The sequence below is a fragment of the Colias eurytheme genome, chromosome 19 (genome assembly GCF_061535395.1).
Source record: "Colias eurytheme isolate Ceu_HAF_F1 chromosome 19, ilColEury1 Martin Lab GWU primary, whole genome shotgun sequence".
Lineage (NCBI taxonomy): Eukaryota > Metazoa > Arthropoda > Insecta > Lepidoptera > Pieridae > Colias > Colias eurytheme.
In genome coordinates, this window is record NC_142998.1 from 6,177,801 (window position 1) to 6,194,763 (window position 16,963).

General features: G+C 33.9%; 1 protein-coding gene across 2 annotated transcripts in view; it reads left to right on the forward strand.

The window, feature by feature from the left end:
* Positions 1–16,963, forward strand: part of Fur1 (Furin-like protease 1) — a 166,293-nt gene that overhangs the window by 126,613 nt on the left and 22,717 nt on the right. For both annotated transcript variants that reach the window (XM_090113044.1, XM_090113045.1), the window contains 3 exons: positions 370–498; positions 8,223–8,388; positions 15,802–15,974. In XM_090113044.1, the coding sequence (XP_089969170.1) occupies positions 370–498; positions 8,223–8,388; positions 15,802–15,974 (468 nt within the window). The remainder of the gene's footprint in view (positions 1–369; positions 499–8,222; positions 8,389–15,801; positions 15,975–16,963) is intronic.

Below are 16,963 nucleotides of genomic sequence, written 5' to 3' on the forward strand. Positions count from 1 at the left end.
TTCAGAAAACTGAATATACAATAGGAAATGAAATAATTCATATACTTGAATCAATCGAATTTTGTTAAAATTATCCATATGATTTAATTCATTAAAACGAATAAAACTGAAATTATTTGTATGGATATTAGTTTTAAAAACAATGAAAGGAGGTTAACATCTTAAATTTTTTAAATGCTGGCCATTAAGAAGATGATTAAAACGACAGAAGAAGCACATATTGTTCTTTTTTTAAATAAGCCGCGAACTGCGCGCAATATTAAAACAAAAGCAGCATTGTTAACTCTGTTAACTACGTTTAGTTGCCAATTTAAGATTTATTAAATTATAGTTGATGAATTTTTATTTTTATTATTTTTATTTTTATAGAACCGAGGTGGTGGATTAGATATGAACGTAATGCCGGCGTGGCGGGAAGGCATCACTGGTCGAGGCGTAGTCGTCACCATATTGGATGACGGACTGGAGACGGATCATCCAGATTTAATAGCCAACTACGTAAGTACACGATTGTTATTATACCTAACTATTGTTTTTAGTTTTTTTTTTGTCTGAAATAAAAAAATAATCAGATAAAAATCTTTAATAAAATTACGCTATCAAAGCTTTTAGAAAACATATTTTTTACTACCATCAAAGAGAATTGATACCAGTTAAACAATTTTTATCTCACCCATAAACTGATACGACAATTCCAATGGAAAAATTCGGCGACTCTAAATCTTTTCGGTTGTTGACGAGACCAGCCGGAACAAACGAGGTAAAAGGATTTACAAAAGCAAAACTTGTATTTTTCCAACCGTAATATGTTGCCAACGTAATTTTAAATCAAAATTTAAATGTGAAACAAAGATTTTCTGTATAACGTTAAAGTGCAATATTTTATGTTACAGGAAAAAGCTTTCCTTGTTCATCTTCCTTTTCAAAATTCTAAGTAAAATTACTGTAGATATTTTATAATGTAGAATGTAGATATTATTATCGTTTTAACAATAAAAGAAAAGAATATCAATTTTTCTATTTGATATAAATTAACTCATACTGTTACATTAATAGATATAAAATCAACACGTTGTTCAATAATTGTCGTTAAAATCGTAAATGTAAGTTTTTCATTGAATTCCCAGATTTTCAAAACTTTAATGCATACTAACGACTTAAACGTGCAGCTTTGTTCGATTTAAAAATGTACTGAGTTCAACTTAAAATTATTATTCAGATAGTGAATAGTATGTTCTATGTCTAACAACTAAATGGACATCGTCTAGAAATTACTGCACATTTAGAACATAAGTCCGAATGCAGTCATTTGGTCGAACGTATACGCATCCAAATTGGCTTTTTGCTCAAAGTTTAACTTCTGTGCCACAAAACCTCCTGTTCTAAATTGCTATTTCTCTTTAGTATTAGTTAACGAGTATTGATGATATTATGCTAATAGAATGCACAAAAACTATACAAAACACGTAAAATACTTATTTGTTTGATTTAACTAATGTGTTCTATAAAGTAAGGAAAAATGTATCATTTTTGTTAAAACCATACTATTTCTGGCGCCAAGCATAATAAGAGTGTTCCTATGGGGCTTCTATATTTCCAAATGCGAAACTGAGCTAACATAGAGATAAAACTCTAATAGAACTGTACTGTGCTTACAGTACGTATATATGTAGAATTGCACTGGCTCACCACTACACTCAATAGTGCGGGAACACGTCCATTCCAGTCCGGCATCGGCCGTCGACTGACTAATGACAGCTATAAGCTGTCCCCACCACTGGTGTACGTGAGACAATGTATATATCTATTTCATAGATACACTACATCCCTTCCTTTTTCAAAATTAATTAATTTTCGCTCCAAACATTCACATAATGAAAAATTATAGAATTATACAGTTATCAAGTTATTAATCAATAATTCCCAATAGAACTTTGAAACCTAAGTTAATGAAGAACTCTTAAAATCAGAACATACTTATCAAACCTACTCGTTTGATACTTGATAAACTCATTCCGTACTAGCTTCCACCCCTGCCCTTCCTTTTCAAATTTTTTTTTTTCTATTTTCAAACGAATATTGTATAGAAGTGTATAACATTATCCAACATTTTATAAACAGCGTCTGTCCTTCAAAATGATTAGACATTTTGTAGTATTCGACAGTTCAACAAAGGAGAATGACCACGGGTGGCATCGGCAAAATTTTAGTTGTGCCACGTATTCGCGATATTGTTAATTCCTATTTGCATTTACAATGATCATATGTATCAATATTAAGTCTAAATAATACCGAATAAATAGAAATAAAAGTAAAAGTTTTTGTTTTGACACATATATCTATCTCTCTAGCAAGCATCCTGCGTCATATGTCATAGTATCTATTTGAAATGAATGTTGAATGAATGTGTTCGACGCATTTTTTGACGTTCTTTTGAAATAATGTTTATTACGATTCACTTTTCACATTTGTCTTGTAAATCAAAATATTACCTATGTAATAAATGTAAAACTTAACGTTCATCGTTAGTTTAAACTCGATAAATTATTTTTTTAAAGAAAACTTTAATCGTTTCTAAAAGTACCAACATCAAACTTCAAATTGAGCTATATTTCATCTTGACACAACAAGTTTGATTGCGATACCAAGTGCCATAGTCACTTGGGCAATCTCCTTTAGACAATTATAGAAAATATGACATTGTTATCTAAATTTACAAATTTTGGCTTGCTCAAAAAATAGTACAAAACTTATTATTTAACTTCTTGTTTTTACTACCTAACATAAGTTTAAAGTATCTGCATATCTTCAAACTTATTAACTTTATTCTTATTCTTATTTTTAATTTTATTTATTTATTTTTTTTTTTTTTTTAATATCAGCATATTTGTAAGTGGCCAAGATTCCGTACTGATGAGTGTACACCACCAAATTCAATGCTACATGTTTATATTGATTATTACTCAAACTGCAAATGTCTCAATGTTTAGGATTTGCGTTCTGAATTCTAAAGCTACACAATTACCTACTAAAAACGTGTTCAGTTTCTCCTTTAAACCAATTGACTTTATCTGACGATAATATTATTATGTATTATGTATACGCCAATAACCGTGCTATTTTTGTATTTTTTGTGTAAACAATCTAAATATCTTAATCTTCAACAGACCCAAACATTCTTGAGATCTAAGTACCTTTTGTTTGAATTCTAAATAATTACCTTAAACAATACAATAAATGAACAACCTTCAAAAACCAATTCAAGATACGTATTCTAACCATAGGATTTACGTTATATCAGCTGCTTATCTAAACACGTAATTATCTGTTACATTTTATTATGAACTGCGTAAATAAGAAAGTATTAAAATATGCGAGTATTAAGTGTTTCGATTTACCTTCTATTCGATTAAATTAAACCTGCCTCTTTTTCATAGTCAATTAGGCACTGTACATCACGTTTTTTCATTAAGTATACATTAAAGTCAAATGGAAATCACGCCTTAATCAAAAGTTACGAAAAACTTATTAAATCTCTTGATGCAACTATGTACTTAACGCATTACTTTTCATCTTTATCCAAGTAGTTATAAAGCTGTCTTTGCATAGCATGTCATTTCGATTTGTCAAGGGTAAGATCTGTCGACTAGTACGTACTAACGCGGGTAGTCAAGAAATCAATTCAAAATAATTCGCAAATGGTTTTTCATCATTTTAATATATGGACAAGTGAATGTTTATCGTTTACGTTCAATTCAATGACTTTCGTTGCTAGTGTTAACTTGCTAACTACAAAACCGTTAAGGTATATTTAAATTCATATTATCATCATTATTTGCGGAATGTAATTACAAAGATATTACCTATATACAAGTTATAAGATTCTTAATCCTTCCACTCGTAGTTGAACGAGAAATTATTTATGTTTTAAATTACATTAAACAATATTAGGTAGGTATGTCACTAGTGTGTCACTAGTCGATACATAACGAAATTACTCTTATAATATTATTATTGCAAATGCATGTCCAATATGATGTCAATAATAAATAAGTAAGTAAGTGAGTAAGTAATTTATCTACCCTGTCTGCAATATATTTATAGGTAGTTGTTTAAAACTGTCTGGTATTTATGAAGGTAGATTGTAATACTTCTAGAATTTAAACTATTTTTGCAGTATAAACTTTACACGTTGCTAATATAGTTTATTCTGATATCTGGTCATAATTTGAGTATTTATTCCTCCTTTTTTTCGTGCAATTAATATGAAAGACGTGCTTACGCCACAGGATTTATTTTTTTGAAATATGTATCATGAATTACTGATGTAGATCATCAGTAGGTTCCAAACTACGTGAAATACTAGTAATATCACACGAGATAATAATTATATAACTACGTAAAACGTTGGGTTAAATTTAATGTAATAAGATTTAACTACACACTGGTTTTTGTACGTTACAACCTACAACAAAATCTGTTCAGTATTACCATCGCATCATTGTGAAGTTACTACAGTTTGAAAACTTACTTTATTTTCTAATTGCACACTCAATGTGAAATTATATTATCTACTGACCGTTTTATGTGAATGATTGCAATACAGATTAGTTTGGTACCAGTCACCCAGTTATACGTCACCCTGGATTCCGATGAGCACCGGCTGGATGTGTTGACACGTTGCTCGACGTGGTAGCGGACACCAGGCATGGTGTCGCGGACCCAGATGTGATGTCACGGTACCTAGGATATCGTGTTGCGTATCAACGAATGATACTCGATGCATGACGCTCGAAGCTCGACTCCTGCGGTGCACGACGCGATGACATGGCGTTCGAAGCGGTGGTGAGAGCGGCAGCGCCATCCATGCTGCGCAAGTGAAGTTGCCGACCTGCTGGCACTTGTCGACCTCGACAGTCGACACCTTACCTTTGGCACCAACCAAAGAGTGACACGTAGAATTACTGTTGGATACATTTTCCCATTGAAAACGTTCGAATGTAAAGTAGCCTCGTCCCGATGGCACACTTCCCATTTAAGGAATGTCAATTTCTCCTATTCACAGGAAATCCATACCTCCTTTTAAAAGGAAATCGATACCTCCTATTTAAAGGAAGTCCAGACCTTCTATTTAAAGGAAATCAATACCTCCTATTTAAGGGAAGTCACTACCTCCTATTTAAAGGAAGTCCATACCTCCTATTTATAGGGAATCAACACCTCCTATTTATAGGGAATCTATACCTCCTATTTATAGGGAATCAATACCTCCTATTCAAAGGAAGTCCCTACCTCCTATTTAAAGGAAGTCATCTTTCTTTCTTTCTTTCATACCTCCTATATATAGGGAATCAATACCTCCTATTCAAAGGAAGTCCCTACCTCCTATTTAAAGGAAGTCATCTTTCTTTCTTTCTTTCATACCTCCTATATATAGGGAATCAATACCTCCTATTCAAAGGAAGTCCATACTACCAATTTAATGGAAGTCCATACTTCCAATTTAATGGAAGTCAATACCTCCAATTTAATGGAAGTCCATCTATTTTCATTTCAAATAGAATATGAAATTCAAACGAGTTTACTCGTCGTCGTCGTTTCAGCCATGGAACGTCCACTGCTGGACGGCCTGCATCCAGTGACTCCCAGCCACTCGAACCAGGTCGTCTGTCCATCTTGTGGGAGGTCGTCCCACGCTTAGCCGCCCAATTTACATGTAATGTCATAATAATATAAAATTATAACCATGGCGGTTGCGAGTCCATAATACTTTGTCACATCTTGGTAATTACTACAAGTTACCACTTGTATTTATATTGTGGCTTTTTATGCATTAAACAAACATGGATATATATTAATTTACCCAATCTATTTATAGTCTATCGACATTTTAAATATTTATTTCTAATTTCTAATTTAACGAAATTAGTTACAGATAAGTAGCAGTCGTGAAAACGTTAAGACACTTAAATAGTTTGCCACTTGAATAATATAATAAAACTAGGTGTGGTTAACACACAGTATTTTAGTGTATGCATTTTTATAATATTATGTATATATTACTCAAACAAGTATTTCAAATATTTTATTTCATATTTATATTCGCATTTAACGAGTCGCAGTATAAGCGTTGTATGCGTTCTGCGGCTAAAATATTCATTAATGTGCGGGTAGTTCTAAAATGTTTCAATACAGTTTAATTCTGTTTAAATTTAAAATCGTTCGTTCTTATTCCTTGTCTATTTGTTTTTATCAGCATTTATTGTTTAATTTCTAATAAGTGTATTATGAATTCAGTGTGTACATAGTAAGTTTATACTTATTTTTTCTCCTTCTGAGTGGAACAAATAAGCGAAATTAAATAGTGAGTGAGTAATTATTTACCAACAACCTAAACACGGTACTGTTCATTAAATATCTATTATCACAGAAGCCTCTAAACTAGGTTTCCTCAATGTGAGTGTGTGACCATATAATTAACTCAAAATAACAAGAAGTTTAACCTCTCCTGATTACATTATATTATGCTCACAGGATGTCTTGAAAATAAATTACTTAAATTCAACAAATTATATTACATTATATTCAATAAATCATTCAAACCAAAATAACTGCGTATTCTAATTACTAGATTAAAATTCGAAAGATTTTATTTTTATTTTGTCGTTCTATTTTAACTTGTGAAGGATTTCGGATAAGATTGAAATTGCATTTGTATTTAATATGAACCAACGGACGTACGGTTATTCTGTCTTTAACATTTCAAAATGAATTCTGGTATGTTACTACATACCCTCTCCCTTTTTTATTAAATTTCTTAAAACTTTTTATTGCACGCGTACTCTTTATAATATTGTAACACTGACCTTTTACCTCGTCGCCACTTGTACTGTGCTTACAGTACGTATATATGTAGAATTGCACTGGCTCACCACTACACTCAATAGTGCGGGAACACGTCCATTCCAGTCCGGCATCGGCCGTCGACTGACTAATGACAGCTATAAGCTGTCCCCACCACTGGTGTACGTGAGACAATGTATATATCTATTTCATAGATACACTACAAGAACGAAACTCGTTCACTTATCTTTACGTACAGATTGCAGTTTTGTTGTTCAAATTCCCACTGCCGCTATGCTGACATTTCGCTTTGTACAATTTGAACTTAATGGACTTTTATCGATTTTCGTTTAAAGAATCCGAATATATTCCAGATGAAATCTACTGCGCGATTACAGTTTGTTCAATCAAAATACTGTTTGGTATAATATTTGGGTCTCTAGAATTAGGTAGGTCTTATTAAATAGACATACATATATATTACTAGGTGAATATACAAATGTAATCAATTTACGTTTATATAAAGGCATCCCACGGTTTAGGAAATTTGTTGATATTAAATAAAAAGCGCGATTGATATCATTTCATCATAAGAAAATTACACTAATAATTTTCCCAAACATTTTATTTAATAAAAGCGAAGATCCATGTCACGGTCCAATCATTAACTTTTACTTCGTTATTTCATAAAAAAATAACAAGACCAGAAGGCCTGAGCCCATACTATGGTATGACTTATTCAGAGATTCACCTTTTGATTATGAAAACAATGAAAGTGATGAAGGTTTCTCTGAATGCAAGCCGTTAGCTGATACTTCCAGCATCGGACGTATAAATGATCGCTTTTACCATCCGATATCATGAATATTCTCTTGTGAGCTGGAATATATTTCCACTGGCTCTGCGAGTTATACGTCTCGTTCTGGTGAAGTTGTGAACGCCTCGATTTATGCCTGTTTTACGGTTTCGCATAACTGCAAAAACTATCGTGTAGTTCGGTAATAGGATATGGACGTTGTAAATTATTTTAGTTGTGACATACGATACAAAGCGTATTGTGTCCGATATGTTTGTTTAAATTGCAAGATTTAAAAGTGTTTCTTTTAATGTGAATAGGTCCTCAGTCCTCACGGTATTATGTTTATTATAACTTTAAGGAAATAGCAAGGCATCTACGAATATTCATTTTATTTTATGAGCGTCACTTTGTGCTACTTAATGCATGCTAGCTCAAATACCGTTGTCATGGTATTTCACAAGATAATCAAACTTCATTGAAATAAGCGTAGATCTCCAGTAGGTTCCCACTCTTCATACTGAATTATCTTCCATATTATGTACAAACGTTTGTCGTTTTGTAAATTGCATCTTTTTCCCAGGATCCAATGGCGTCCTACGACGTGAACTCGCACGACTCGGACCCGCAGCCGCGCTACGACATGATCGACTCCAACCGGCACGGCACGCGCTGCGCGGGCGAGGTGGCCGCGACTGCTAACAACTCGCTGTGTGCTGTCGGTGTGGCGTATCAGGCTAGTGTTGGGGGTGAGTTCTTCATTCTTTTCAGTAGTTGGTACATGCTCAGGGTTCAGTGACGTCATACGACGGGATCTCGCACGACTCGGACCCGCAGCCGCGGTACGATATATGTGCATTACAATATAAAGGCAGGTGACCAATTCTGTTCCATGAATACAGATGTATTGTTTTTCGTTTGTTATGAAATCTGATACATACAAAAAACTTTAAAAGCTTTTATATGTCAGTTCTATAGTTTACAGAGACATTAAGTACACTAATATTAACTAATACAATATAACATTTCAAGTGTAGTATTTCAAGTTTCAATAGCACACACATATCTGATGTCCAATTAACCTCCACGTCATAATTTAATCGCGCTAAGGTCCTGTTAATGTTATTGCAATTAATGTGGTAATTAACTGCGGTTCATATACATATGTATTAATAATGCTACCGTATTTATTATTCATGCTAATATAATAAGATAAATATTATTTCATTAGCTTTCCCTATAATTGCGTATTTGAATTAACAGACGATTAACATATTTTGGGCTAATTTAAATTGCTGTTTACCCATGAATTATCTCTTCACGTATTTTATATATTTTCACAAGGGCTCTAAAGTGAAATTTAAATAACCCATTGACCACCGAGCGGCCCGATCGGGCCGAGACACCATAGATTTTCTATTGTGTCTGTGATCCGAGGACTGACGGAATAATTAGCTATTTAAAATGTTTAATGAATCAATCGTCTCCAGGACGTGTGAGCTAAATAATGCATTGGCAATCGCAATGGGCATCCGGGGTTCATATTCTGGTCAGGGCAATTGATTCGTTTGACCAGCAATTAAAATTACTATTGTTGGTTTCATAGAACTGTATACAATGTAGATCTTCTGATCTTTCAGCTTTTAAAGATTTACCTATTCAATTGTCCCCATGAATAATTATAATTCAAGAAATATTGAGCTTTAGGTACTAGCCATCTTTGGAAGCATTGGTGTCAATCATATCAAGTAGATGTAATTAATATACAATCAATCCAATTTGCACGAACAGACGGTGCCACTATTAATACATAGTATATATTATACGCATAAGGGCAATCGCCAGTCCCCGAACTGTGACACTATTGTTAATTACGTGAGAATTAAACTAATTGGACCATTCGGTTGATATGTTACGAGTCTGTTGTGGACCAGCACAATGGGGACCATATCAATATTAATTAAATTCAGACAGGAACTTGTCAATTAAGTATTATATTTATAAAAGTTTCAGGGACAGTCCTGTGGGTAATAAGTTATGGTTTTGATGTAATTTGATGAAAATTACATAATTTAACTTGTTTCTATTAGATTTTGCCAATGTGTCAAAGTTGTAATACATATTAATATCAACTTCGTAATAAACGATACCATTACTTAAATATTTAAGGTTCTAAGCGCCTCTTAAATAAGTGCTATCATGTCAAAGATCCTCTAAAAGACGAGCGACATATGAACAACAGGAAAAAAGCTCGTAAAAGCACCATCGCGTGTATGTTGCGAAGATGCCGACGCTGCATCGCTCCTACATGTTTATTAATTTATGATAATTCGGCTTTAACGCCGCAGTTATTCCGGCATCTCCTGAAATTATGCAAATTAATTCCCCCGTTTTGTGAGATGAGAGCACTAAACATTTATAAACACCTCTTTATAGGGTTATCTTGGTTCAAGGAGTTGCCCGTTAAATTAATACCAGATCTAATTATATTGACCAATATATTTGCATATATTCTGCTTGTGGCTGTTATTAGAATAAATTGCTTTGATACATGTACGTTATTTTTACCTTGTTCTATTTATACGACGTTGTTACAAAGTATGTATTATTCAATATCGGTTATAACATTCCAATTATATTCACGAATTTATTTATAAAATTCTGCTTGTGGTTATTATTAGAATAATTTATTAACATACTTTAAGTTATTTTTATACGTAGCTGTTATAAGCTATGTTTTTCTAATTACTGATTAAACATAAAAATTAATACTTTAATGTTACATATTTCCCCTCCCTCCCTCAATCCCTCAGTGCCTGAAGACCAAAGTCTTCGAGCAATGTGTGTTGCCGGTGATGACATACGGTACAGAAACGTGGTCTCTAACCCTGGGCCTTGTGCACAAACTCAGCGTCGCTCAACGTGCTATGGAAAGGGCTATGCTCGGAGTTTCCCTACGAGATCGAATCAGAAATGAGGAGATCCGTAGGAGAACCGGTGTCACCGACATAGCTCGCCGGATTAGCACGCTGAAGTGGCAATGGGCTGGGCACATAGCCCGCAGAACCGATGGCCGTTGGGGCAGAAAGGTTCTCGAATGGAGACCACGTACTGGACGACGGAGCGTGGGACGTCCACCCACAAGATGGACAGACGACCTGGTCCGAGTGGCAGGGAGCCGCTGGATGCAGGCCGCCGGTGACCGGTCGTGGTGGAAAACCCTGAGGGAGGCCTTTGTCCAGCAGTGGACGTCCCACGGCTGACACGACGACGACGACGAATGTTACATATTTAAAATAGCCATAGATTATGACAAATTATTATTAAAAATATGTTGTAAAACTACGATTTTCTGAAACAAGTTAGTATTCAGCCAGAAGAGTAAAGTTTTTCTCTCGGGTATAAAACGGTGATTTCACTGAAAAGTCATATATAATAGCGTAACCTAGCAAACGCTTTGGGGAAAAGCAATATTCCAAACGGGAAAAGGTTAAGCTATCACCATACAATCGTTATATCCGAAACTCACAAACCCTTTTTTGTTTGAAAGTGTTTATAATAAATACCTCGTATCTTATAACTATAAAATAAAAATGGTAATATGCTATCTCTATGTATAAAAATGAATCCATATTTCCCTAGGTCAGGGCACGCGTGAATTGAACAGTGAACATCAGGCTGGATCGATTTCGATAATTCTTTTTTTAATTATATTCCTTGAAATACGAGGATGGTTCTTATGGAGAGAAATCGTAAACATGTATCACAGGCGAAGCCGGGTCGGACCGCTAGTAAAACCTACTATAAGGGTGACAAATCAACATCGAGCTATACTGCGCTGTACTGCGCTGTGCTGTGCTTTGTTTCTTAAGCTACGTTTTTTTAACAATTAAACGATGCTGCGCTGTGCTGTGCTGTGTTTCTTGAGCTACGTTTTTTAACAATCTAGCTCAGTATAAATAGTCCATTGAAATGTTACATTTTTTATGCCTAACCTCGCGTTTTTTAGAGGACGCAATTTTATTTTTTTGATGTGTAGGGGGGGTCAGTGTGAAGCTATCACCAAGTTTGTGGGGTCGCCACCCTTGTCCCACGGCCGCCATGTTGAAAATAGCGGTTGAAATGGTTTTTACAATATATTTCTTAAACTATTATCTGATAAAAAAAAATTGTTAACATTTTTTGTTGCAAATTAAATTCTCTACAACTTTGGTCCAGTAACTTTTTGTCGTAGAACTATAAATAAAAAAGTTATAAGCAAAAATGTTCAGAAATTAGAGCTATTTATATTATTCAATAAAACTTTTTTTTATCAGTTTACGAAGAAATTATATTAGACCATTTTTGTATATTGTTTTTTGAGGAAGAACGTAATGAAAAAATGTTGTAAAATATACAACATTTTTTCATTACGTCAATGGCTAAGGTTTTACAGCGCTCTGAAGTGAGTACTATTTTCAGTACTAACTATACATATTAAATTGGCTATTGGCTTTTTTCCCAGACTCCAGAACAATGAAAGCACACTGCAGAACATTTCAGCCTTGCTTTTCGACGTAAAAAAAACGCGCTTTCAGACTCTACCTCCCCGTGGCGGGGAAAAGATTCAATAATTAGTTATTATTAATAATATTGCAAAAGTAATTATTAAAAATATTATAATAACAAAAAAAAAAAACAATTACTGATGACAAATTATTATTAGTACACACATAATATAATATGTATAATGTATAGTTAAGAGTACTAAAAAATAGTACTCACTTCGGAGCGCTGTAAAATGTTAGCTATTGACGTAATGAAAAAATGTTGTAAATAAAAGTTATTCCTCGAAAAACAATCTACAAAAATGGCTGATATCATTTCTTCGTAAAATGATGAAAACAAGTTTTATCGAATAATATAAATAGCTCTAATTTCTGAACATTTTCACTTAAGGTATAACTTTTTTATTTATAGTTCTACGACAAAAAGTTACAGGACTAAAGTTGTAGAGAATTTAATTTTCAACAAATAATGCTAACAATTTTTTTTATCAGAGAAATAGTTTAAGATATATATCGTAAAAACCATTTCAACCGCAATTTTCAAGATGGCGGCCATGGGACAGGGGTGGCGACCCCACAAACTTGCTGATAGTTTCACACTGACCCCCCCCTACACATCAAAAGAATGAAATTGCGTCCTCTAAAAAATGCAACCCCAAATGTAACTTTTCAATGGACTAAAAGTAATCAGCAGCTCGTGTAGTCGTTTATCTCGTCAAATATGACCCTATTTTCAAAAAAACGTAACATTACGACCAGAGGCGGCTCGTGACAAAATTTTATGGGTGTTCACTTGAAATAAAACACTGAAAATACATGGTGTAAAGCAGTACATTTATCAAAAAAATTACTTATAAAGGAAATACATACGTCTTTCTTTTTGGTGTGCAAAAATATCTATAACTTAAAGCGACAAGACATTCGTAAATGTCTGTTGTTGCTTTCATCATAACCACACAACCACGGTGTTTTCACATAATATTGTTCGGATTTAAACACACGCGTATATGTTTTCGTTTTTGTCGTACATTTTTGCGTAAGGTCAAGTTCAGGCCGTGGCAGTCCCTGCTTTCAATTCAAGCCGAATTTGTAACGTTTTAAGTTTTAACACACTTTTTAATGAACGCCACATTATAATTGTTCATTTTCACACTCACAAGTAAGACTGATAACTACAGACTATTTCAACACGTATCTTATGATTTTAATTAGAAAATTCCCGAATTTCGCGCACGTGCATTGAAGTTGACTCGAGAGTCGAGTGTTTGTTTATAATATAGAGACTAGAGAGTGGCAACATCGCGCGCGGCGGTAAAAACGAACCGGCAACGTTTGCGGGAGCGGCGCTCCGAATTTTGCTATCTTTCCATAGAAAATCTTCTGTTTCACGCGCGCAGGGCACTGGCAAACCCTCTCTTTCACTCCTATTGGATTTCGTATTAGGAAATGTACTAAATATTTTTTCATTGGAGCGCAATCGTGAGCGCTCCGCTTCGCGCGTTACTGTATAAATACAATATTATTCAAGTGTATGGAATGAAGGAATGATGGATATATTCATTGGTATTGACAGTAGTTTTTTACGATTACGATTGATTTTAAATAGTAATAATTAATATTAATAATGAAATTAAGGAGTATGATTTTATTATAATTATTTATGGGAGTTCACTGCACCAGCGCTCCTTAGGGCGAGCCGCCTCTGATTACGACATAGTTGAATCCGATGAAGATGAAAGTGAAGAAGAAGCGGATATGGATATTTTATGTGTTATTTTGTCGTTAAAAGAGTCCAGTCACGGTAGCTTGTTACCTCACACCATACGTGAAAAATACGGAGAAATTTAATTGAAGAATTGAATTAAGACACAGCGCAGCATGGCAGAGCTCCATAAAAACATAGCACAGTTCGGCACAGCGCGGCTCAGCACGGCGGGTAGCGCGCCTCGCTCAAGACTGCTGCGTTTTTAAACAGAGCGTAGCCTCATCCAGCGCAGCACAGCATGGTTTGTTTGTATCCTCATTAAAATATTAAGCGAGCGAGTTGACCAAACACAGCACAGCGCAGTACAGCGCAGCATAGCTCGATGTTGATTTGTCACCCTAAAAGTCAATTTTAATGGAACAAAAAATATCATAATATAATATTCTATTTCGCACGTCAACATCGTCGTAACTAGGTTTGGGCACATTTCACGAATTCTCAGAAGTAACAAGTATTTACTTCCAGGTGACCTGTTTTCGTGTTCATGATTTATTTTGGGATAACAATATCACGCCAATTAGAACAAAATAGTTACAGTAAGAAGTTAATATTCAATTACAATTTATTTTGGATTATTTGTGACAATAATTAACACATAATTACTATATTGTAGAATACGAATAGTGATAATGAATTAGTGATTTAATATAACCACGCACGAGAGCCTAATACAATTCCTTAATTAAATAATTAGCTGTTAAATTGGATTTCAGTCGGTAAATTGGATTCATAATAGCATCGAGTAGCAAAACATCCATTCGTATGCAATTAAATTTGCATAATTAGAAATTTGCAGGTTAATAAAGACATTTGGGAGTGTACCAAATGTATACCTACTAATTCCATTAATACTATGAGGCTGGCTTGAGTGTAATGTCTGCTTCTATATTTGGAAGTTAATCACATGATTCTAGTCGACTTAACTCAATAAAGAACGAAGCGTTATTGCCGATCAAAATACATCGAAATAACAGTGATATTCCATTATATTCCCCTTTTAACAGATTATGTTTCTATTTAAGTTTCTGTGGATAGCAAACAAAATCATATTTTATAACGTTCAAATTAATTAATATTAATTGAACTAAAAACCAAAAGCCATAATCTCGCCCTTTAAGATTTGACCGCGGGTGGTTTGGCGATGAATCTTTAATGTAAGCCTGATTGAATATTCCAATAGTCCGATCAAAGAATATTCAATTTCATCGAGTCGAACCTCGTAAAACCTTAGACGAGTATTAAGTGATCAATTAACAAGTTCTTGAATAACGTCCATTGTAATGTAATCAAAAATTAATTAATTTCGTTAAACTTTAACTTTGAGGGATAAAATGTCGTAATTCGCAAATTACTGTTAAAACAAAACGTTCATATCATATTTATATCAGTTGATTTGCTTAGGTTTATATTATATCAATGTTTTTATGTTTGTAATTCGACAGTTTTATTTGTCTACAGTCTAGACTCTAGCAAGACCGATTGAGGCGAAAAACAGTCTAGGACTATAACTATAAAATGAAATAACTTTTACTGACGCAATATCACATTGTATTGTGAGTATATAAACATGTCGCATTTAACTGTAAATGTGAGTTGAATGCAATCATTTATCAAGACTTTACTAACTTGTTATTATCACGATACCAAAATTCCTTTGTAGTTATTGTACAATAAGAGCAGGTTACAACGTTTGCGGATAATATACCTGATAGTCTTCTTGACCCTTTTTCACGTATTTTATGAATTTCTATACACTATCGAACTATTTAATTTATAAGCGCTAATCTTAACATATTCAGCAGTTGATTAATCTTTAGTAGATAAATAATTTTCTCATCTTCCCCCCATAGGTGTCCGCATGTTAGACGGTGACGTCACAGATGCGGTAGAAGCCCGATCTCTCAGCCTTAACCCGCAGCACGTGGATATTTACAGCGCGTCCTGGGGACCTGATGATGATGGGAAGACCGTGGACGGACCAGGGGAACTGGCTACTAGAGCTTTTATAGAGGGAGTTACTAAGGTATGTTGAGATTTATGATGTCTGTTTAATAACTATTGGTAATATGCATATTTGTAATGAAGATATATTGCAAAAGAATGATGATGATGTTTCAAAATGGTGGTGGACGGTGTGCCCATGTTTCTACAGGATTTTTTAATGAGCTAAATCGTGAAATCTTTAAATATATGTATATTATTTTATATGTCACGTTATTTTTACAATATTTATAACCGTGTTAACCTCACCATACCTCAATCATAAGACTACAAAAAATAAAATGTAAATTGGTCTGTAGTTTCAAAAATAGAAATTCATCAAAGTGGCTACGCCAAAAAGCAAGTATAGTAACACTCAGACATAGAGCAAGTATAGAGAATTTATATGTGTTTAGTTTTCGTATTAAAATTTACTACGTACGATTATCGGAATCGTGTAATAAGGCGGGCTTAGTTAGGGCCTTTATAGAAGGCGTTACTCTGGTTATTTATAGTGACTACAGGGGTCAGAAAATAGTTTCGCAAGGGACGAAGGAAACACTGCTTGCTGTTATATTTAACATAAATTTCCACGTAATAGTCTCGTATAAAAGGTCACTGACAAACAGTATATTTTACTTGACCGTCACGTACTTGTACTACGTATAGAAAATATCGGCATTAAGATTTTTTTATGCATTTAATTACATATTTAATTTAACATTAATTTGCTCAGACAAAATATTCCTATTGTTTGATGTTTCATCATCGTTTTACCAACTTTTTTAATTAATTTATACGAATTGTATAAATAAATATTATATTAAGTATGAGAGAAAAATGCATAAAAATTTCTAGTTCTCTTAGTATATTGTAAAATCTCATTACAGGAATTATGCACAAAATTTGCTCTTGAAATATTTATTATTTGTAAAGGTGAAGCATATTAAGCGGGGTACACTTGCCACCATGTCCTAAGCAAACCTTTGCCTTGTTACGAATAAATTTGCATAGAAAACATTTCATCTTTTA